Source organism: Labeo rohita, unplaced genomic scaffold, assembly GCF_022985175.1.
Source record: "Labeo rohita strain BAU-BD-2019 unplaced genomic scaffold, IGBB_LRoh.1.0 scaffold_791, whole genome shotgun sequence".
Classification (NCBI taxonomy): domain Eukaryota; kingdom Metazoa; phylum Chordata; class Actinopteri; order Cypriniformes; family Cyprinidae; genus Labeo; species Labeo rohita.
In genome coordinates, this window is record NW_026129735.1 from 616 (window position 1) to 24963 (window position 24348).

Consider the following 24348-nt stretch of genomic DNA (forward strand, 5'->3'; position numbering starts at 1 on the left):
ATCCATAGCATTTGGAAGCATAATGATGATTTCCATTCATTTTTTTTTTTTCATTATTATTATTATTATTATTATTATTATTATTATTTATTTATTTATTTATTTTAAAAATGTGGCTAAACTTAAAATAGTGTGCAATTTTAATCCAAAAAAAAGTTTTTTCCCTAAATTATTTTCATTAGTAACCAACATCGTGCCACAAATGCAACATTTGTACTGAACCTGGATCATTCCTTTATTAAGGAAAAATACTTCTAGAAAACAAAAACAACATTAAAATAAATAATGACATACTGAAACAACCCCCCCACCCCAATATAAATGCATACTGAACGAATGTTCAACAAAGGTGAAAGGGCAGCCCACGTATCACAACGTGCATGCATGACCGTGACTGCAGAAATGATTTCAACGGAACAGCACCAGACTATCAGCCAGGCCTACCGCTACAGTAAACACATATTTGAGGCATGTAGCCCTCCCCAAGTGCAACATTTCAGAGAACTCACACAACTGAAATGTTGAAATTGATGAATTTGACACAGCACACACAGATAATCGCAGTCCAGATGTGTTTTAACAATGACAGAACACAGTGCAATGTAACAGTACAAGATGAGTGTGATTCTTCTAATGTGGATTAATGATGGATGCATATGCATCTCCTGCACTGCAGAAATATGGTAAAATGTGTTAAGTAAGCCAATATATTAATGTTATATGAGTTCTGCTGGCACATATTGTGTGTGGGCCTGAAAATGGGTAATGGTTTTATTATTAAAGTGTTTAAATGTTTGCTGGTTCCCGCCTCCTTCTTCCTGTTCTATGAACTACGTTATAGTCCTAAAGCTCAAACCCTGACATTTGATGTGTGATGGTGCTTTCTGCTGTGATATCCGGAGAAATACAGAGCAGTCCAATTGGACGGACACACTCCTCATTCACTACGACCAGGAGCGTAGTGATCTCGTAGTGATCCGAAAGCGATCTCTTTGAGGTCCAGAGACAAAATCCCATTTCAAGTCCAATGTGGAGAGAAAGACATCTCAAGAGGTCGTACAATGGACAGAAAAAGACAAGAATCAAAGATGGGCATACCTGTATGACTCAAGTTTCCACCCATTAGAGAGAAGACTGAAAATCACCCATTAAACATATGGGATATCAGATTTTTTTTTTTTTTTTTACTGCAAATGTGCCTTAGTGTTAGTTTATCTACAACAGGTCATGTGACTGGTCATACATCTCTAATTGGTTGTTTTCGATGGGATCCACAGCCAGGTTACTCCCTACCTCGCACATACAGGTTGGCAGGGGAAGAGTATCGGACACCTTCCACGTTAGACGCCACACACTCGTACTTTCCCTGGTCAGTTTCCTTAGTGTTTTCTATCTGCAGAGCACCTGGGAGAAAAAACAAAACAAAACAAAAAACAAATAAATTCTAACAATAAAATAAAAAATACAGAGAGACATAGACAAAAAAAAGACAGAGAGAGGAGAAGACAGCAAACTATTAGAGGTTCAAAAGTAACAAGACTCTCAGAAACCATGTTATTTTGTATGTTTGGTGCAGCATCTTATCCTGATAAACTGAAAGTCAGTCAACATTTTGAAGCCACATATGGTGTCCCATACTAAGAATTTGTTCTCTGCAATTAACATTTTTTGATGAGGCACCCAGGGAGCTATTGGAGGTTTGGGGTTCGGTACCTTGCCCAAGGGTCTCACCTCAGTCATGGGCATCTACAATCCCTGCTGTTACCAAGACTCAAACACACAGCCTTGGAGTTACATGGCTGATTCTCTAACCATTAGGCTTCGACTGCCCCTGCACTTTTCAGTGTAATTTTGAGGGCTGCCAAGTATTTACACTAAAATGCTGTAGTTACCAACAGTGGCTAATTTTTGAGGGCTCCGCTGCCGATGCATTTACGACTACAGAGTTCCCACCTGAGCAACTGCGATGACTAGGAGTGCTGACAAATAGCTTTCTTTTGGGTCCAGCAACCTTTCCATTACCACTGGTACTTTATCCACTAGGTTGTCCCACGCCAACTTTTCTTTGGGGTATTCTTGGGGTATAGTATTCTTGGGGTATATATTCTTGGGGTACCCCATTCTATGGGGTATAGTCTTGGGGTATTCTACTGCTGCATTTCGACAAGTTGCATCAATTCATTTGGCTTTCCTGGAGAAACATTTATTCTGGCTGAATGAAGACATCAACCTTCAGCTACCGCTATATGCAGCGGCGGGACATCAACAGCAGGGACTCACGCTGCAGTTTAAGAGCAGAGTCTGCATCCTGTGGAACATTCTGAGTGCCAACGAGATTCCGGCTTCTGGGTCGATGAAGTGTTCAGACCTGCTCGCGGCGGATCAACAGCATGATGGGATAAGGGAGTGTTGAGGCATGGCAGGGAGAGACAGAAATTGAAGGTGGTTTCTAAAGTGTGTGCGCGCTCGTTTGATGTGCACATTGGTGCAGTGGGTGGCCGGGTGACAGCAGGTGGGCTTGGAGAGGATTCTAAAGTTTCCTCAGGGGCGCAGCCGAATGGGAACTGCTCGAGCACAACCTGTGCTACGTGCCGTCGATGGAAAATCTGGTGGAAATCTCCACCAGGCGTTCGGTCTCCTTCTCCCGTTAATTAAGGAGGCTGCGGCTGCAGAAAACAGGCGCAAATTTTAATATTATTGGAGCAGTGGCTGATAAATAAGCCATGCCACAGTGGTGTGCCAAGCTTTTGGGAGGTCTGAATTCTCCCCGTCTTTCTTTCTCACCTTCGTCAGGGTTGTAACTCTGGTGATGCCCCTTTCTATGAACAGTTAACTAATGATTGAGTAATGTCATTAGGGAACCTTAGCAAGGAACAAAGCATATCCAAATTCATTTAAAAACAAATGAATTCCCAGCAGCTCCAAAGCAAGCAAATTTTCTCAGGGCTCCTTCCTGCCAAACCAGACTATTTTGGGTATTCCTGCTTGCTATTCAGCTGCTTGACGATTCCACACTGACTTTATTACATATTTGCAGCTGTGTTTTTTTTATATTTTGTGCTTTTCCTCCCTAACAGTCCCTAGCTAACTAAGAAAGAGGGGTATTTAGCAACAACAACAACAAAACCATTCCCTGACTAAAACGTCGGAAAACGTATTTGATCCCTCTCACTTTTCCCCTCAAATCCCGAGAATGTGTTCAATTAGTATCTGTATAATTATTATATGTATAATTACATTTTGAATTTCCATTATCCATCCTGCCTGTGATTTGAGGCTGCCGGTGTAGCCTTCCATTAGCAGCACTGCTAGCAACAAAACAAGCTGTTATTTTACTTTAACCAATAGTGTCGAGTTTGAAGAGTCATAACGGCGCACAATACCCTTTATGATAAAAGGCAAGTGGAAGTCATTTTCTGAATATCTGTCAAGACGCAACCAGCTAGCTGACATGAGCCCTCCAGCTATGAACTATTATCTGAAGTTGAACAATAACTAATACATTAACAGATCCAAATGCCTTCTGAGTGTACTATGTGTAAGCTGACTGAGAATCGGCCAAATATGGGGGATGGAAAGCTACAGTTTGTTAGTGCATAATCAAAAAAGTTCATAATGAACAAGCACACTGATGACTGACATCCATTCTTATTCTGAGGAAATCTCGAAGTGCCTGATTAAGAAGACTTCATCGTCTTTAAATTAAAATAATTACTGGAATAGTGCAGTGCCTTGAATAACAAAATACAATAGATTATAAATGAGACAAATAAATCATTTTGCGCGAATATTTGATGTTTTAGAGCCAAGCAGATGTGCGTTTTGAGGCTGGATGTCGACGTCGTTTCGACAAGTAGATGAATTATAGCTCATTTGTAGTAGTTTATGTGTATTTTAGGTGTTGAGGAAGGATCGGGGAGCGTCAGTGTGTCATTAGTATCAGAGCATCGAGGCAGCAGAATTAACTTGTTTTGCTAGAGACCTAAGTCATGGTTAGATTGGAAAGAACTGGTTAACTGAGGTTAGGGTTACGGGTTAGAGGATCACAAACAAACGAAATGTCACAAATCGAGTCATGACTGCAAAAATATGCAGCTGTTTGTTCAAAGAAGCTTCCAGACATTTTATAAGGTGGCGTAAGACAAACTAGTCATGAATTCATCCACCTGCGTAAATCAGAATGTGATCGGGATCCACATTGACCTTGAAAACGTCTCATCCAAGCACAGATGTCCCATCAGGATCTGATGAACAACATGCACGAAACTGGACCACAAAACCAGTCATAAGGGTGAGCATTATACATCATGAAAACTGAATAAATAAGCTTTCGACTGTTGTATGGTTTGTTAGGATAGGACAATATTTGGTCGAGATACTATTGAAAATACTATTTGAAAATATGGAATCTGAGGGTGTAAAAAAAAAATCAAAATCAAAATTCTTTTACTAATGCATATTATTAATACAAAAGTAAGTTTTTATATATTTACAGTAGGAATTTTAATAAATATCTTCATGAAACATCTTTACTTCATTTCCTAATGATTTTTAGCATAAAAATAATATTGACCCATACAATGTATTTTTGCCTATTGCTACAAATATACCCCAGCGACTTAAGACTGGTTTTGTGGTCCAGGGTCACATATGCGCATTAAAAATTTATAATCTCAATATATCTCAATATTACAATGAAAGTATTAGTATATACAGAAATGTTGTAAAATGATCAGTCTGTATTCAGTTGGTGTATTTATTTATTTTTTTATTTTGGTTTGTTTATTTTTTATTGACCCATGAATAAAATAATATATTATATAATTAAAATACTATTTTAATATTGTAATACAATTTTTAATATTATAAAATATCAAATTATATATATTTTTTATCATAGAAAATCATTTATTTAACATCATAAAATACTAATGATATAATCAATTTGACAAATCGAGCCATTTTGCCACACCCACTTCTAAAACCCATATTAGATGTTCATTTTCACCACTGCAAAGTTTTCAAGCATTTTCAGGTTCTCAAAAAATGTGATTCATTTTGGAAAAGAAAAAGAAGGAGAATGGGAGGCGGAACTCAGAAGACTAAGAAGAACTCAGAACTCAGAAGGCTAATATACCCTATTCCCTAAATCCGTTAAATTTGTCTTATTAATCTGTACATCTGTCAGCAGGGCAGAGTAATTAGCTTGCTAAATCAGCTATGAACACTAACATTGTGGCTAGTGACATTGCTAATGGACACTAAAAGGGTCGACCATTTGGGTAAGGCCCAACAGGCTGCACAATAATCTTGCTTGTTTTCCTCAACTTGAAAGGTCGGTGGCATTTGTGCTCCTGCACTACAGGAGCACAAAATGGCAAATCCATTAACACGTGCAAAACAAAGCACTCAAGGCTAGCATAAGCGAGAGCAGATGTAGCCGCTCGCCGCCAAACCACTGTGCTAGAATCTGAAATTTTGTTTTGAAAACGCCATGATGGAGTTCAGGTCAAGAGTATCTGCAGCCCACAACAGCTCCAAAACAAATGTGACCTGGCAGATTTTTCTTTTCTCTGTTGCTGACAAATCACTGACCCACAATGGTGGTCTTGGGGTGACTGAAGTACTAGACTTAATGTATAATAGACAGTTTTACTGGGTCTTTCAGTAAAGTTTCATTAGCCTAAACCAGACATTAATCATATGCTTGCCACAAAATCTGGACTAAGCTCCTCTGACAAAGTCATTGAAAAGTCATTCTATTTCCATTTCGACTTCCCTAGCAATTTATGGCTCTGTCTATGTGGGTGGTTGTTTTGAAGAGCACAGGGTATCTACAATCAAAAGCAGTGGGATGGCCAGAAGAAAATTAGCAGTAAAGCTTAAGCTGCATCGGTTTGTCTTACCCGATCTGAGCTGTTTGATTCGGCCATTACTAGTGCTGTTGTCGATGGGAAGGAAGTCTTTGAACCAGGTGATTTCCGGGTCGGGGTTACCACTGGCAGCGCAAAGCATGGTAGCCGTGCGCGTGCGCTCCACCACCTTCAGCTGCGGGCCCATGTCGATGTTAGGGAAGCCATCAGGAAGCAGGTCCTCTGTAGGAGAGAACATGAAGTTTACAGACAAGCAGTGGACAATTAGATGCCAATTACCTACTCTTTTGCTTTGTTGTTTATTTTTATTTAGTTATTAATGTTAAGTTTGCCAGTTCCCAATTTCTTTTTTTCCCCTGATTCTCAGAGACATATTCTCCCAAGTATTGGAAATTTTATTATTTTCAGTTACAGAAATTATTTAATTTCATCACTTCCTTAATCAGGTTAACTGATTAGCTCTCGCCATAGCCAGAGATGGTTTTAGAAGCATATTAATAGTACCTAGAACTCGCTGGTGAGGAATATGGAGAACACTGTGCCATCAACTTGTGCGGCTGCACTGAAGACAAGGAGCATGAATCCCATTTCAGCCTCTCCAGATACACTATCAGAGACAAGCTTCTGCACTCGGCACCGTGCCTAGTGGTATACACCACTACAGGATCAAGGACACGTCTCTGACCATCCCAATTTCAAAAAGTTTCTTAAACTAGAGCATCTAGAGATCGGCTTTGGACTTATTATTATTGGATTTATTATTATTGTTACAGTTTACTAGTAAAGTCGCTTAGCGGCATCTCTTCGGGGCTCTTCAGGAGCACAGCTATTTTACATTAGCATTTCAAATCCTTAAACGTGGTGGTGACTGCTAGATTTCCATCAGGATCGGTGAAGCTCGGAATTTCGCACAAATACTAGGGCATCAAACAAAAAGCCTGAAGCCACAAACAGATGATTTTACCTTTTATAAAACCAAATATAAGTGTAAACATCATAAATTATTGTAAAAAAACAACAACAACAACAAAAAAACAACATATAATGTATAACATTAAAACTGATAAAAACACCACGAATACCACTAAAACTGACAAAATAGTCCTAAAAAAGTACTAAACCCATTAAAAAACGAATAAAATATGTATTGTGTTTATGTAAAAAAACTAAAAATAAGCCCAAATATCACACATAATTCTAAAAAAACAAAACAAAAGAAAACAAAACAAACAAAAAAATATCATGAATAATACTAAATAAGTCTTAGTGTAATATAAAATACTAAAATATAATACAAAATATAAGCCAAAATGACACATGAAATACTGGACAAGTAAATATAAATCCAATTATCATGTACGATACTAAAAATAAGAGCAAACATCATGTTTAATACAAAAGAAAGCTAACAATTATCTAAAATACTAAACAAAACATATATAAACATGAGCAAACATAAGCCCAAATATCATATAAAATACAATATATGTGATTAAATAGCACATAACATACCAATTATAAGCCCAAATATGATGTATAATACTAAAAAACAAGGACAAATACATTTCATAATAAATATAGCTTGAAGCAGTGATGATGGGTCCAAGCCCCTGGTGGCATCAGGAAAAATATCATGCATAATACTAAAAATAGCATAAATATCACATGAAACACTAAGTGAGCCCAAATATTATGTATGTGTAGTTGGAAAGAGGTGTGCTGTGCCTTTAAGCGGGCAGGTGAAACAACAAGCCGGAGGTTTTTAAGTCTCGTGATTGTTGATAAACTATCGTTTCTTCATGTTTCCTTTGCTGCACTCCCCATTGTTGGTGCTTGTAAGAGCTGCGTGTGTGTGGTTTCTGCTAATTAATGAATTTTATCGTTGGTCAGAAGAGCTGCAGAGGGATGTGTGTGTGGTTTTGACAAATTGATGATTGTCTCTGTGCGGAGCGTGTATGATTTGTGAGGAATAATACCTTGGACACTGTCAGCGAGACGTCGTGTACTGTTGTGCCTTTCCTTCTACAAAGTGGTTGGCTTCTACCGGCTAGCAATATCAGTTGTAGTAATCTATGTGGTTGTGCGCCAGTCCTCTCCTCTCTAAGGAAGTGATTGGCTTCACAGTTTAGTACTGTGCCTGATCCTCCTCAATGAGGTGGTTGTCTGTTACCGTTTAATCCAGTTTATGACATGTTTTATGCTGATTGCTGCACTGTGCACCACTGTTTCTTTTCCCACCATCTTGTTTTGGTTTTTGTTTATTTGATCATTCATTGCATTTAGTATATAGAGGTCCATTCCAGTCTATGGTTGCCCATATTGATGTGATCTTATGCCTGTTTGCTATTTGGGATTAATGATTGGCCTTATTATTGTAATTTTATGGTCTTGACAGGTTTTTGTTGAATTTTCCACATACTGAAAATTTCTTTGGTTGGTTTGTGGTGTTTTATGTTGAATGATTTTGTTTGGTGTTTGATCTTTGGTTTGGGTTTTGATTTGGTTTGGGTTTTCTTTGGGTTTTGTTTTGATACGAGAATCTTTTGCAGTCCAGTACCATACTGGCCATTTTATTATAGTGTTTCACTCTGGACATCTGTTTTGGGCTTTTGTATGTTGTGGGTTCATTTACGGACAACTGCATTCTGTCACTCAAAGTCAACCAAAATTCATAATATATCTGTCAAAGTGTAGGTTAATGATGACTGTTTTATTGAAATAAAACTGATTTTGTGTTGCACTTTGGTTTTCAGGTTATTTCAGTTGAACCGCCTGGGCGGAAATTGGTTATATCAGGTCCCCCTATCCTGCATATATAGGGGTGGCGTAGTCATTACCTAAATCTTAATGTTGTCAAAAACAGGACATCAGAAATCAGCACAGTTACCTTTGAAGTTAGGAAGAGAAAAGCTTGCACTAGCATACTGGATATGATTGAAAGGAAGTGGGAAAACAAATCCTACAAAGGAGACAATACAAGTTTCAGAGGTAAGGGTTTGGATGAAACGGGGAAAAGAGAGCGAAGGAATATGGAATGGAGGCTTTAGATTTCATCATACTCGCCCGAGTCAGTAATATTCAACTAAGTGTTTTTTAGAGGTAAATATTAGCTTAAACAGCACTTGTAGCCCTAAACCTAACTATTTGTAATACTTTTATCAATCCACAACAGATTACAAGAGTTTTCAGTTTATATGTTGCCAAGCTAACAACACAACACTCACAGTAAGCAAACATATCAGGTAAAATAGTATGTGTAACCTAAACTTAATATTTTTATCAGTTTTACGTGGTAAAATAGTGCACTTGTAATCCTAAACCTAACTGCTTTGCATCAGTTTTATCCCTCCAGAAAAGATGACAAGAGTTTAATGCTATCATGTTGCTAAGTTAACATCAGAAAACTCTAATAAGTTAAAAATACCATAACCACACACAACTATTAGCTTAAATTGTGCACTTAAATAGACCTCAACCTTAAACCAGATTACAAGATTTTTTTTCCTTTTTTTTTTTGCAACATGTAGCTACAGTAACAGAACAACACTCTGAAAAGCTTAAAAATACCCAATACAAAAATACATTAGGTAAAATTACCTGATGTTACCTTAAACCTAGCATTTTTATCAGTCCACTCATTTTCATATCTTTTATGGACTTTTTTTCCCACTGAGCACAAAATACAAGTATAGAGTGTGCTGCTGCTAAAACCAAAAGCCAACTTTTGCAAAAGCCTTCATATCTGGAGTTAGCCTATGATGCTGTCTAAAAAACTGAGGGTTTTGGAAATGGGTTAATGTTTCGGGAAGGTGGTCTGACACCTTAGAATTTTAGGTGATGCCAAGCCTGGCTGTGCATTTCAGCGTTCCCACTCTGATCTTTTGTTGGCCATCACTCTGAACCCAGAGTTCTTACAGCATGAAAGGGGCCTTACTCTTCTGCTAAGGCTCGGAGCAGCGGTTTTCTTTTTTTTTTTTTTGTTTTACCTAGTGCTGCCACCTGGGTTTCTTCCTAAGTTGCATGGGTCTTGCCAAAGCCAGGATTTTCATGTAAAACTGGGCTGCCTACAAAAACCTTTGGCTTGGGTTGGGGCCCAGGAAGAAGCCTGCAAGCTGCCTGCTCGCTCCAGTGCTCGGCATTCACAAGGCAGATTGCTAGACCTCAGCGCATGGGGAACAAACAGATAACTCGATGGTGACAACGACAGAGATTCTGCGACAGAAAGATTTGGTCGCGTTCACGTTAACCAGAGAACTGATCTGATTCAACTCATCATCATCTTAGTGGGTTGAACAGTGACATATCATACTGTGACTGATCATAAAAATTCCTTAGGATCTCCAGCCGCAGCAGCAGTGGGTGAAACAAAGAGAGATGACAAATATCCATCCAAATCTATTCATGACTAGGTTTTCAAGCCTTAAACCTGATGCGAACACACATCTTATACTTATTCAGAGAAGTAACCCTAGTGACAGCAACGTGTAGTGCAACATCTTACACAAACTAAGCTGTTAATGGACAAATGAATGCACTCATGACAGTTCAATCTTTTCCCAACATGTTTGGACTTAATGTCTTCGTAACATTGCCAAATGCATTCTGGTTGTAGTTTGGAAAGTGAGAAACGCACCGGTAAAACTTTAGTGACTCTTTTCTAACTTGTTTGGTCTACGCAAATAACTTTCACAGGAATGTACACAGCGAATGTACAGCGCCCTCCTCCACTCTCAATACTGCGACTGAGGTGAGACCCTTGAACAAGGCATCGAACCCCCAGTTGCTGCCCGGGCGCCACAGCAAAATGGCTGCCCACTGCTCTGGGTATGTGTTCGTTCACTACTTAAATGGGTGAAATGCAGAGCATAAATGGGACACCATACTTGGCTACACTTCATGTCCTTTTCTTTCCTTTTCCCATTTAAGGTACTAGCATGCCCCTTTTAGGAGTAAATAATGTAAGAGGGTGTAGCTGTTGAAAGCGCAACACCGCAATAACAGATTTTGTAATGTAGAAAGTTCCAGGCAGATGAACTTCACAGAAACACAATTGTCAACCTATATGACTTTAGTCTTACCTCCAAGGATGGACAGCTTAGCTTGGACACTGATTTCACCTTCGCTGTTCTCCGCAACGCATTCGTAGATGCTCTCGTCTTGAGGTGCTTTGAGAGTCTGGATCCTTAGGACGAGCCCCGCACCTTCGTCAAACTCTATTGTCTGTGTGAGAGGACAAAGAGTTGGTGTATTACGCCAAAATGTTTTATGGTAAAATGTCATTAGCAGTTGCCTGGTGGTTCAAAATTTGGCCTGAAGATACAAAGAGTGTGTTATAAATCCCAGAATTGGAAAATTACCGATTACATGTGCCTACAGAGCAAGACACTTCATTCCTAGTTGCTCTAGGGCAGGGGTGCCCAAACTCGTTCCTAAAGGGCCGGCGTCCTGCAGAGTTTAACTCAAAGCCAAATTAAACACACCTGATCCAGCTAATCAAGCTCTTACTAAGCATACTAGAAACTTTCTGGCAGGTGTGTTGAGGCAAGTTGGAGCTAAAATCTGCAGGACACTGACCCTGCGGGACTGAGTTTGGGCACCCCTGCTCCCTTCCGAAAAGTCTTAGATTGATCAACCAGCATCCCCAACTTTTGACCCTCAACCCCAACCCTTTTCATGTTTACATCAATTCTGATAAAAAATGGTTCCACTTCTATTTTAAGGCACCAACATGTCCTGTAATGTCTAGGTGTTGCTGTGAGCTCAAATTATGTGAGAGGTTTAATTAGGCTCCTGCGGTGCCTTCGCATTTGGTGTCATTGTAGCGAAACAGTTCGAATCAATAGGAAATCACAAAGAGGAACAAGGCTCTTTGTAAGCCAGTGGCAAAAGTCTCTTCGGTTTTTCGGGGGGTGAGTTTTAAAGGCTACGAAAATAAGAAGCATCCCAGTGATGACACACTCTCCTAATTGTGCATAGATCAATATCAAAGTGAAGCCTTTGGGGGAAACAAATTAATTCAAACTCCTCACGAAATGACTTTTAAATGCAACCAAGATGATAATTCGAGCGTACTTTTGGGATCGCAGCAACTGCCAATGTGTTTTTCTGTTGATGTTTTTCTAAAGGAAGTTTTTCATCTTTCATCTTTCATCTTTTTTGAATAGTGACAGCGCGGGTAAATGCAGAGCTAGCTTTAATTAAGATACACTAAACATTGATCAACACTAAATCTTCCAGCAGTGTTATGACAAAAAAACTAAACAAAGAAAGGAATATAAGACTCAGACTAAAACCCACACAAGCTAAGATACTGAACCAAAAAACAGTTCCAGACATCTTTATGATGGCATCTTGTGAGAAATGCCACAGCCATGGCTGATGTATTGAATAAGTGCTAGCACGCTAAGCCTCACATCGATGCGTTGAGATGTTATCCTCTTTCCTTTCTTATTCCAGGTTACTCTCGGCTTGGGGTCACCTGTGGCTTGGCAAACGAAGGATATAATACCTCTGGAGACGCCGATCATGTCGACGGGTACTTTCGTAAACCTAGGTGGAGCTACAGAAAAAGAAAACTGATTAGCATTATCCCTGTTTGGCACAAAAAAACCTTACATTTTGTCAAAAGAGTCAAGGAAGAGACTATAACAGCTTGTATCACTTCCTAGAAATATGAAGTCAAGCTACCCTCTTACAGTGTTTTTTGTGCATTTTGGTGAATGTGTACATACAATGTTCATGTGGCATGCTGCTATAGCAAGCTATAGTGAACACTCATCACAGGTAAAAAGAAGCTAACCCAATTCGTCACAAGGCCAGTGTAACAGCAAATCAATTAAATTAAATTACCGAGTGATTGAACACACACCTACACACAGTGAGCGAGGAGACTATGACTAGAGTGGGCTAGTGACCCATTCTGCTACAATACAGATGTTGACAAGAAACAGGGGCCACGGTGGAAAGTGGCTGTTTTTTTAGCATGCCGGTAATTACACCACAGACAATGTGCACGTTGACGTCACTCTGAATAATTTATTGGCCAATGAATAATAAAGCACTAGTGACTCTGCCTTGATCTGAAAGCATCCAAAACCCTATGCACATTTCCCGTAAGACGTGCCAGGTGTAAGCTCAAACAGATCATGGGTTCTTTCTCTCTTTCTTTATACAGAAAAAAAATAAAAATAAAATAAATGACAAAAATATATAAAATGTACATATTTTCATTAGATTTTTAAAAATTGGTTCCTATATTGCAATATTATAAAAATAATAAGAAGTAAATTAAATATAAAATATAAATTAAATAACCAATTATATTTTTATTTTACTCTATAAAATAAAATAAAATAAAATAAAATAAAAAGTGATTATATTTCATTTGATTTTGGGGTTATTAAAATTGACAACTATATTTTGATATTACAAGAAGAAAATAATAAAAAAAAGATTTAATATAATAAAATATAAATAAAATAAACAATTATATAAGTGAAAACTAAAGTAATATAAAATTTCAGAAATAATGAATAAAATATTAAACTAAATAAAAAAAAAGTTCAAGAGGAACTAACAAATCCTGGCAATTTTGAAGTTTTAAGGTTTTACCCTTGAAAGTAACTTTTTTAAATAAAAAAAAGGTTAACAACAGCAACAAAAAAAAAAAAAAGAAAAGAAAAACATTTTCATGGTCTAGATAAAATTAAATAAAATAAAACAAAACAAAAAACAAAATAAAATAAAATAAAATAAAATTACATATATATATATATATATATATATATATATATATATATATATATATATATATATACATATACTTGTAAATATTTCTTAAATATATACATGAATGTGTTTGTATAATTACACAGTACACATGCATATATTAGGCAAACTCAAACTTTTATTTTATTTGCGTTTAATCACAATTAATCGTTTGACAGCTTTAACACAATATACATATATATATATATATATATATTTTTTTTTTTTTTGCCAAAAAAAAAAAAAAAAAAAAATCTGCTAGATATGACTAAAATTAATTACATTTGCTTATATTTGGGGAAAAAAATATAATATTATTTAAAAAAATAATTAATAATGCTGTTATTTCAAAATTTTTATAGTAAAAAAGGAAACATCATCACTTTTTCTCCTACACATCAATGGAACTAAGTGGAGAGCAAATGGAGACATTTGTTTCCAAGATTTTCTTCCTAAAATAAATTTTAATTAAAAATAATAAGATACAAATTACAAAAAAAATAAAAATAAAAAAATAATAATAATAAAATAATAAATAAAAAATAGGTATAAATAATAATAAAATTATAACAATAATTTTAAAAAAACATTATTATCAGCTCGTCAGAATTTTAATGCCTCTGTGCACATTTTAAACACTCATAAAGCTACTCTATGTATGCAAACTATCAACAACAGGAAGACACTTGAAGTCAAGTGCCTTTTTAATCTATCAGCGCAAGGGATGATTGGACTCAGCCGGTGATGCGGGATCACAAAGGTGGCATGCAATAATAATTTTTTAACATTCAGTAAATTCGAGCCTGCTAATCTGCTTCAAGATTAATCTGGGCTGCCCAGGAAAGTGTGTGTGTGTGTGTGTGTGTGTGTGTGTGTGTGTGTGTATACAGCAGGTGGAGGTGACGCGATCCAGCGAGGTGTCATCTGCTGATCAAAAAAACTATTGTATTTTAAAGAGACAAAAATGCTGTCATTTATTCACTGTCAAGTCGTACCAAACAAGTTTGACTTAGTTTTTGTGCAGAACATAAAAGAAGATATTTTTATGAGTGTTCAAGCTGCTGTTTTCCACACAATGAAAGTGTGTAGTGATCAGGGGCTGGCAAGCTACAAAAAAAGTACTAAAATGCTAGTCAATACAACTTACACCATATTTAGTGTATAGTAAGGCAAAGAACCACACAAATTAGGCCATATTTTGAACACAAAGACTTGGAATAAATCACATAAGTAATATGGACTATTTGTATGGTGCTTTTTGTTGCTTCTTACTTGGGGAAAAAAACAAAACAAAACAACAAAAAAAAAAACAAAAAAAAAAAAACAGCACAAATATTCTTCAATATGGTAGAAAATCTGCACCATTAGCGTCCAACTTTAAGAGCCAATATTTTTAAATATACACATATTGGGACTCATTTATGAAACGAACGTATGGCAGAAAATTGGGCGTAGGTCATTTCTATGCAAAACTTGGAATTTATCAATATGGATGTGAGCAGTGGCTACAATCAAATCTCACGTCAGGTCTGAGCTTGTGTAGGCAAGTTTTTGAGTTAGCCTGATTTTGTGTGTAGCATGGAAAATTGCGTATAATTGTATAATGCGCAAATGAGGAAACCAAAACCATCAGGATTCACACATCATCAGTTGTCCCATTTGTTTTTCTTTGAATATCTAATTTTCCTCAGAAAAAAATGAATGTGAATGTGCAAAAGTACAAATTATATTTAAGTGCTAACTGTTTTCCCAAGAGTAGCTTGACTGTTCCTAAATTCTAATACAAAGCATTAGTTCTAATATTGAACAGCTAACAGTTAATTTAAATGAATTTGTTATTTTTACTGAATTATGTAACTAAGTGCAACTGTTGCTAACTGCTAACTTTTTAGCATCTACACTGTAAAAATAAATAAATAAATTGTTGAGTCCACTTAAAATAATTTGTTACCCGGCTGCCTTAAAATGTTAAGTTCAGTCAACTAAAAAAAAGGTCAGTCAACTTAAAATGTTAAATTAGGAATAACTTAGATATTTGAGTTGATTCAACTTACTTACCCAGCTTAGTACAACTTAAGATTTCAAGATGACTACACTTATTTGAGTTGACTGAACTTAAAATATTAAGGCAGCAGGTCAACAAATTATTTTAAGCTGACTCAACAAATTGTATTTTTGTTTGTTTGTTTGTTTGTTACAGTGTAACTATCTGGTAACTGCTTTCCCAAACAAATATTGTTAATACATATCTTAGCACTTTATCTTTCGATGCTGTCCAATTATTCTCATTCCTTGCATAGGCCCATGGAAAGAATTATGAAAAAGCCAATTGTCTGTTCAAAATCTTCTTCCAAATTTATTTTTACTTCAACAGATTATATAGTCACATCCTAAGGAGTGGTGCAGTGTTACACATATATGTGGTACACAAGCCAAGAAATACATTGTTATATAAAATGGAAGTAAGGCCAGGAAGTTCTGGACATATTAGGAGTACACTTGGATGACTTTTCTCAACTGAACTATACAGTTCGGTCAGTCCAAACTCAAAAACCTTCGGGCCTATAACCCCCCTCTTCTTCTGAATATTTGAACTCCTAAAGGAAAAACACAGATGAATCAGATAAATCTCAATTTTAGAAAACTGACCCTTATGACTGGTTTTGTGGTCCAGGGTGACATATGTTGATGTTGACCCAAAATGGCCAACCTTAACCACTGAATCATCCAATATTGGGCCTGCAATAGGAATACCTTGTCGCTGACCCAAAATGGCCACCCTCAACCACTGATTCTCGAAATCTTTACATTTGCATGGCATTTTATCTGAATTCTAGAAGAAAAATCTGTCTAGTTTAAACTTTTGACACACTTGAGACTTAAAATTAACTCTTAAACTCAAGTTTCATCTTAGTTTGGTCTTACATAAAGCCAAGGAGCCAGTGAGCAGCGGAGACAGCAGCAGGGCGCTCAGGGAGAGCAGGATGGGCAGGTGGCTGGCTGGCATCACGTCACAGATGACCTCTGACCTGGCTGGGGTTGTCTGGCACTCTGGAGGAGAGAAACAGGAGAATCCTGATGAATAATGATGCTTGCTGACAGACAAGATCAACATAAAAATGTTCACATTGTGTCACCAGTCAACCATCAAGCACATTTGCTTTACCAAAACGCTTAGTCTGAGCATGTCCAGATTCCCTCAGACTCCCAATTACAGTTTCACACAACTCAAAATTAGTCAGGCTTAGATGTATCCTTCGCTGCCTTCGATTTCCCACAATACTGTGCGTGTGCGTCATATAGGCTATATAAATAAAGATATTCTGGTGAAATTAAACTTGTTACTTTATATAATAGATGAGGTCTTGACCATGATATATGAATAATAATAGTGTAAAAAGCATAATAAATAATACTTTTTGTAATAGTAGTATTTAATTATTAAAAGGGTTCAAATGAATAGTGAATAAGAATAAAATTTACAATATACTACCAATAATAGCGAAACAGCCACTAATAACAATGACCTGTTCTGCAATATTACTTGCATCAGTGCTTTTATTTTTTCAAGCAAAAAGTAGCTGCCATTCTCAGTCGTCTTCTCAGATGCACAGACCTTCAGTGGGTAATGACATTGAGGTCTTTATGTATTATTAAAGCATTTATATATAACTGTATAAGATCGTTTTTCTACAAAATCTACAACTTATCCGTTAGGTAACCTAGCAATGACATCACGTTCTGCTGCCTCTGAAGTCTGTCCGAAACTGTTTCTAGAGTTTCCTTCGCAGCCTTCAAAGTCACTGCCTGATAAGGCAGCAAGTCAGCTGACTAGACTTTCGGACGCAGCCAATAGGTGTGTTTGACTTAACGCAGCGCTGCGCAGCTCGATCAAATTCTGACTTGAAGCAGTGCATGCCGGTTAGAAATTTTGTCCGAATTGAGGCGGTGCCAATGCCTCGTGACTGTCACATGTGGCATCAAAGTACCGCAATAGCGATTCGAGAGCAGCCGATTGACTCAGCCAGTGCAGTTTCTTCAGAGCGGCTGCAGGAGCTCTGATGACGACACGGCTGTTTCACGATTGGCCAGATTCACTGCATGACAATGATCACGTGTGTTTTGGGTTTATTCTAACATCCTCAAGTCCGATAATGCTGACAAATCTGTGTTTTTAGAACAATAAAAGTGTTTTTACTGTAGTTATATTAGGTGTGTTCAACTTAACGCAGTGCTGCGCAGCTCGATCAAATTCTGACTTGAAGCAGTGCATGCCGGTTAGAAATTTTGTCCGACTTGAGACGGCACTGATGCCTTGTGACTGTCACGTGTGGCATCAAAGTACCGCGATAGCGATTCGAGAGCAGCGACTGACTCAGCCGGTGCAGTTTCTTCAGACAGCTGCAGGAGCTCTGATGACCACATGACTGTTTCACAATTGGCCAGATTCACCACATGACATGATCACGTGTGTTTTGGGTTTATTCTAACATCCTCAAGACCGATAATGCTGACAAATCTGTGTTTTTAGAACAATAAAAGTGTTTTTACTGTAATCGCAATGTTATATGGAGTCAGATATATCATAAAACACTGATAAAAGCATATATAACCCCACATTATTAGTATTTAAACAGTATATGTTTGTTTATCATTATTTTTGATCAGATGGTGCTGTATTAAGCAGTATATGAAACGTGTTTCTGTTGCTTATGAAAATGCTTTTGAAAAGTCGGTATATTTGATAAATATTGCATTTAATTCACTTCATCTGTGATAGAGCATGCAAACACCGCGAGAGCTTCACTAACGAGAGCAGAAAGTGTCCGACTTGACGCCTCCATTTTCAACTCCGCCCGCGACTGCTCTCGGCTACTCTCGTTGATCGCTTTCTGTAGCTGTAGATGAAGTCGAACACACCTAATGATAAGCGTTTTACGCTCTTCACCGAGCACTCACACATAAGCACAACGGAAGCATTTGAAAGCCACGTCTGTCAGCGGATCCGTCTACATGCAGATGTATTAGGGATCCGCTGGCACACGTGGCTTTCTTCTTCTTCTTCATCTCTCTGGTTTTTTGGCGGATTGGCAAACTAAGGTAAAGGTGCATGTCCGCCACCTACTGGTCTGGAGTGTGGAACGCACATGGTCATGGAATACGGCTATAAGTTAAAAAAAAAAAACACACACACACTTTTACTTATCTAAACTCAACATTCAAATTTTCAAATTCTTTCCATTAATCTTGTCTTCTTTAAAAATGTAAACTATATTTTATATATTCTAACCTGCATTGATCCATCTCTTAAGAGTGTCTTTAAAGATATACTATTATATCCCAACAGTTCCAGTTCCTGGAACATCTGATATCTCTAGCTCTCATACGCGACACACATTAAAAGCACATGCTCAACCGTTTCTGGTTTTCCACACTTATCACATTTACCCGTTTCACATTTTCCAATTCTGTACAAACTATTATTTAACGCTGTATGTCCTATTCTCAGTCTAGTTAAGATAACCTCCTTTCTTCTATTTCCGTAATGTACTCTCCTTTTGCCAGCACACTCCTGGATCTTACATAAATGCCTCTCTTTACTTCCATTTTCCCACATTTAATTTAAAATTTTTGCTTTTTTGCCATTTCTTTTCAACTTCAACGTATGTCAGTCTCTTAATTTCAGATTTACTTATTGTTATTTGTAACTTAACTTGTGAGTGTTCCAGGGCCTTCTTTGTGAGCTGGTCAACACATTCGTTCCCTTCTATTCCAATATGGGCCGGAACCCAGAGGAAGTAAACCAATAATCTTAACTGCCTTATCCTATATAAAATCTGTAATATTTCATATAATATGTCCTGCCTAGTGTCTGATTTTCCACTCTGTAAACTAGTCAGAGCCGCCATTGAATCAGTGCAAATCACTGAAGTATCAGGCTGGATCTCTTCGACCCATTGCAGAGCAAGACATATTGCTAATAATTCCAAGGTATATACAGATACATGATCAGAAGTTCTCTTGGCAATAATAATATTAAATTTTGGTATATACACCGCAGCTGCTGTTCTTCCCGTCCCTGGGTCTTTAGATCCATCTGTGTATATCTGCAGAACTGAATAATATGCATGATTGATATATTGTTTCACAGCTAAAACTATTGGGATGTTCATATTGATACTTTTAATTTCTTTATGGATGTTTAAATCAACAAGTGGCATTGGGAACAACCAGGGAGGTATTGCAGGGATCGCCACTGATGGTGCGATCGCAAACTTATCAAGACCCATTCTCTGTGCTTCCTTCCCTACAATCCAACCAAAGCTTGCAAACTCTTTATACTCATACTCCCAGCATTCACTTAAAATGTTTTTGACTTGGTGACTTTCCGAATGCGCTTTAATACTAGACCAATATGTCATCATCAGCTGAAGTCTACGTAACTCTAGGTGCATTTCTCCCATTTCAACCTGTAGTGATACCACTGGTGCTGAATGCTGAATGCTCCACAACAAATTTGCATACCCTGCGTCTGTATCTTCTCAATATTCTTTGTCCATGTTTTATTTGCAGAACAATACACCATACAACCATAATCAATATTAGCTCTTATTACTGCTTTATATATTCTTTCCATTGACTGACATCTTGCCCCCCATTCAACTCCAGGTAAGCATCTTAATATGTTTATTCCTTTCTTACATTTTTCTATCAGCTTCTGAATATGTACTCTGAAATTTAGTTTTGAGTCCATCCACATTCCAAGAAATCTGACTACTTTAACTTGTTCTAACTGTTGCCCATACATTTTTATATTCAGGGATGGATTAATTTTCTTATTTGAGAAACATATTACCTGGGTTTTCGCCACAGAAAATCTAAAGCCCCACTTCCTTGCCCAATCCTCAACCTCCATAACAGCTTTTTGCATTTTCTTTTCCACATACAAAACATTTCTCCCCCTAAACCATAACGCTCCAACATCTGCATACAATGATCTGCTTACACCAATGTCAACATTAGAAAAAATGTCATTTATCATTAAGTTAAGTAGAATAGGACTACTTACACTGCCTTGAGGGGTTCCGTTCTCTATTGGAAGAACCCAAAAGTATGCAGAACCTACTTTAACCTGTATCGTTCTTCTGAACAAGAAGTTTAATATCCAGTTATACATTTTACCTTGAATTCCCATACTATCCAACTTCAATAAAAGACCCTCCTTCCACAACATATCATATGCCTTTTCAATATCGAAAAACACACCTATTACCACTTCCTTTTTAACCTGAGCCTTTTCCAAACATAGAACTGAATCCATAGTATTCCTTCCCTTATGAAATCCACACTGATAGGCAGAAAACAGGTTCTTGCTCTCAATAACACACGACAATCTGTTCATTACCATACGTTCCATAAGTTTGCACATATTGGATGTCAAAGATATTGGTCTATAATTGATAGGCTGATACTGATCTTTTTCTGGTTTAGCAATAGGTATTACAACCCCGTGCTTTCAAGCATCAGGCATCTCCCTGTTTCCCAAATCATATTAAAGAGTCCTAATATCAAATTTAAAGACACATCCGATAAATGCTTAATCATCTCGTAGCAAATATCATCCTTGCCAGGAGAAGTCTGTTTAATCCCCACCAAAGCTCTTTTTATCTCGTACAGTGAAAAATCTGAATCTAGTGTGCCTCCATCAGGCTTCTTTTTTATAAATATCTGAGCATTATCCATCACACATTGTTCCCTATATTTTCTCATATCCTCTGATATATTCATATTACTATGTACCTTAACAAATGTCTCCACTAACATTTCAGCTTTATCACTATCAGTTACTGCAGTTATTGCAGAATTATCTCCAATAGCTTCTCTTTGCTCTTCTTATTTCTCACCTCACCATCGCCTGAGCTCTTTTATAATTAATGTAATCAGCGAACAATATCGATTTTCTTGCTTTCTTAAGGGCTTTATTTCTGTTACGGACTAATTCACTGCATTTTTCATTCCACCATGGAACCGCTTGTCTTCTATTTCTTGACTTTCTTTTACCTATCACCTCAGCTGTCTTTTTAATTACCTCACTTATTCTGTCATCTCTTCTACATCCATATCTGAATAGTAAATTTCAGCCATTCTATTTTGACACAGATCTTTAAAAATCTCCCAATCAGCTGTCTTAAACTTCCATCTTGGATTTCTCACCTTTTCTCAACTTTTGTTATTTCCACTCCAATCTTAACATCAATAGGAAAGTGATCGCTTCCTATAGTGCATTGCTTCATTACTTTCCATTCACACTTTCCAGCTAAGTTATCAGAAACTAATGTTAAATCTAATGCTGAATCACGCCCACGGCTACACGTGGCTTTCAAACGCTCCCGTTGTGCTTATTTGTGAGCGCTCGGTGAGGAGCGTGAAGCCCTCATCATTGTAGCTAATCACAGTAATCTGTTGAGCGTGTGAACGCTATGGCCAATCAGCCATGTTTAAAAAATCGGCTCAACAGTTCTCAAATGTGAGTGGGAAATGGACGTTTTTAAAGTGCCCCTATTATGCCATTTTAAAGGTTGATAATATTGTTTTAATAGACTCCCAAAACAGGTTTACGTGTATGCAAGATCAAAAAACACTTTTTTCCAAAAATAGATTAAATTTTACCCCATTTCTAAATGATTCATAAACGACTCGTGCGAAGCAGTTAGAAGAATCAGTCTCTCTCAACCCCTCCTTTCCGTGAGCCCTCACTGCAGTGATTGGTCAGATGGCGCAGTCCTTTATGATTGGTCTACCACGTACCGTGAGTCGGAGAACGAAACGCCCATTGCCATAACTGACTGACAGCCCTGGATACTTGTCAATACATAGAAAAGATGGCATCGATTTTACCATAACAGTTCGAGCCAGATATTGAATCTCAGGAACAATTTTTTTTTTTTCCATTGTGATATGTTGATTACAAAGTGTGTAATACCTGCTTTTGAGTCACAATTTCAAATTAAAACAAATTAATTTACGCTTAAAATATAAAGGAAAAAAAATATTTCAATCTTTAAACAACTGAAAGAGTGGAGTATCTTAAGTCTTAGTTTCTTGAAATATACTTTATATTGATTAACCTCCTTAAGTTTAACCATTTAGCTCATTATCAGGTATAATAAAGATGGAATCAAATGACATCAGCATTTGCAGTCATTAAATTAAAGTCAGATATTTAAAAGTTTGTGGAGAGGCAAGACACAAGACTCAAGAATGATTCAAGAATGTGTATATATATATATATATATATATATATATATATATACACTCATTTTTGCAATAACACATAATACAACATCATAATTAAAAAAAAATTTCATTTGAAATCTGGCAAAGAAAAAAAAATCTGAAAGCAAAAAAGCAAACGGTAATGCAAAATTTGCAGTTCCATTTGGATTATGCCACACTTTATGCATCCACGTATGGAAAACGCAATTGCAGATTCCAGGAAACACCTCGTTCAACACAGAAACCATAGCAAAACGTTGGGCACTGTGTGAGCTTGAACGTGCAACTGGTGTTGCTGTTCTGTTTTTTCTTCCTGCTTTCTCTTTCAGTTGTGATAATAAAAACCACATAAAAACTTCAACAACGATATCTTTGGAATCGAAAGACGCACACATTTCAAATTTCCCACAATCAAAGAGAACACTAATACACATGTGTGATGAAAAAATCACGGATTGGGGGTTCCTGTGTACGCAAGTTATTTATCGCTTAGTTTATCACTTATCATTTATCACTCATATCTTAGAAAGCAATAACAGACATATTCGCAAAATATTTCAGACAAAGAGAAAGATTACTTTATAACAAACAAATTGGAGAAAGGCCTGTCTTTTGCCAAGTAAATTTTGTATATCTAACAAGGTTAAGCTTCATAAAATGTATCCCATTAATTTGTTAATTTCCAAATATTCTAATGTTGACGAGTCTTGCTGGTTCTGTGGTTTTGTTGAGGAATCAGATGCTCATTTGTTTTTGATTGTGGTGACAAATTATGGGTTGACTTAAGCACTTATGTTTCTAGCCTTACAAATGTGACCCATACCTTCGTCCTCAAAGATGTTAGTTTTTTATTATGAAAATCCAAAGCTATTATGCTGGATATGTTGTTATTTTTCTTGTTTATTGTTTTGTATGTTTTCTACAAGTTCTGTAATAAACAAACAAACAAATACATACATACATACATACATACATAAATGTAAACAAGTCAAACCTGAGGAAATCCGTGTTCCAAACAGCAAACTGAGTTTTTCTTCTGGATATTATATACAAGATGTGCCTTGTTTTCTTGAATTCTTTTGGTTTATTCTTTTGCCACTACATTGTGGGCTTAAATAAATGTACTGATGTTATGGATCTGCATTTAATGGAAATCCCAGACATCTGATCTCTCTTTTCAGTAAATCACATGACTTTCAGGAGGGAAAAAAAAGAAAAGAAAATTGGAGGGTCTGGGAATGGGAGGCATGCCTTGTAACTGAAAACGCATGTGAATGTCTTTCCTTATTTGGTAATGGACTTTTTTTCCTCATTCTTTCTTATGTTTTGCAAGTTAATGCAAGTTCATCTGAAATATGAGTTACTTTTTCAATGGCACAGGGACGTTGTATTCTAAAATGTTATGCTTTTATTAAGCTATGCAGTTTCAAAG

General features: G+C 36.9%; 1 protein-coding gene across 1 annotated transcript; it reads right to left on the bottom strand.

Annotated features, from left to right (window-relative positions):
* Nucleotides 1–863: 863 nt before the first annotated feature.
* Nucleotides 864–24079, bottom strand: LOC127161989 (receptor-type tyrosine-protein phosphatase S-like). Its single transcript, XM_051104770.1, has 6 exons — nt 23911–24079; nt 16566–16691; nt 12287–12432; nt 10952–11093; nt 5907–6095; nt 864–1404 (listed from the first exon to the last, which is right to left on the bottom strand). Exons 2-6 carry the CDS (start codon nt 16645–16647, stop codon nt 1283–1285), a joined length of 681 nt encoding a protein of 226 aa, XP_050960727.1. The 5' UTR covers nt 16648–16691; nt 23911–24079; the 3' UTR covers nt 864–1282.
* Between the last annotated feature and the right edge of the window lie 269 nt (nt 24080–24348).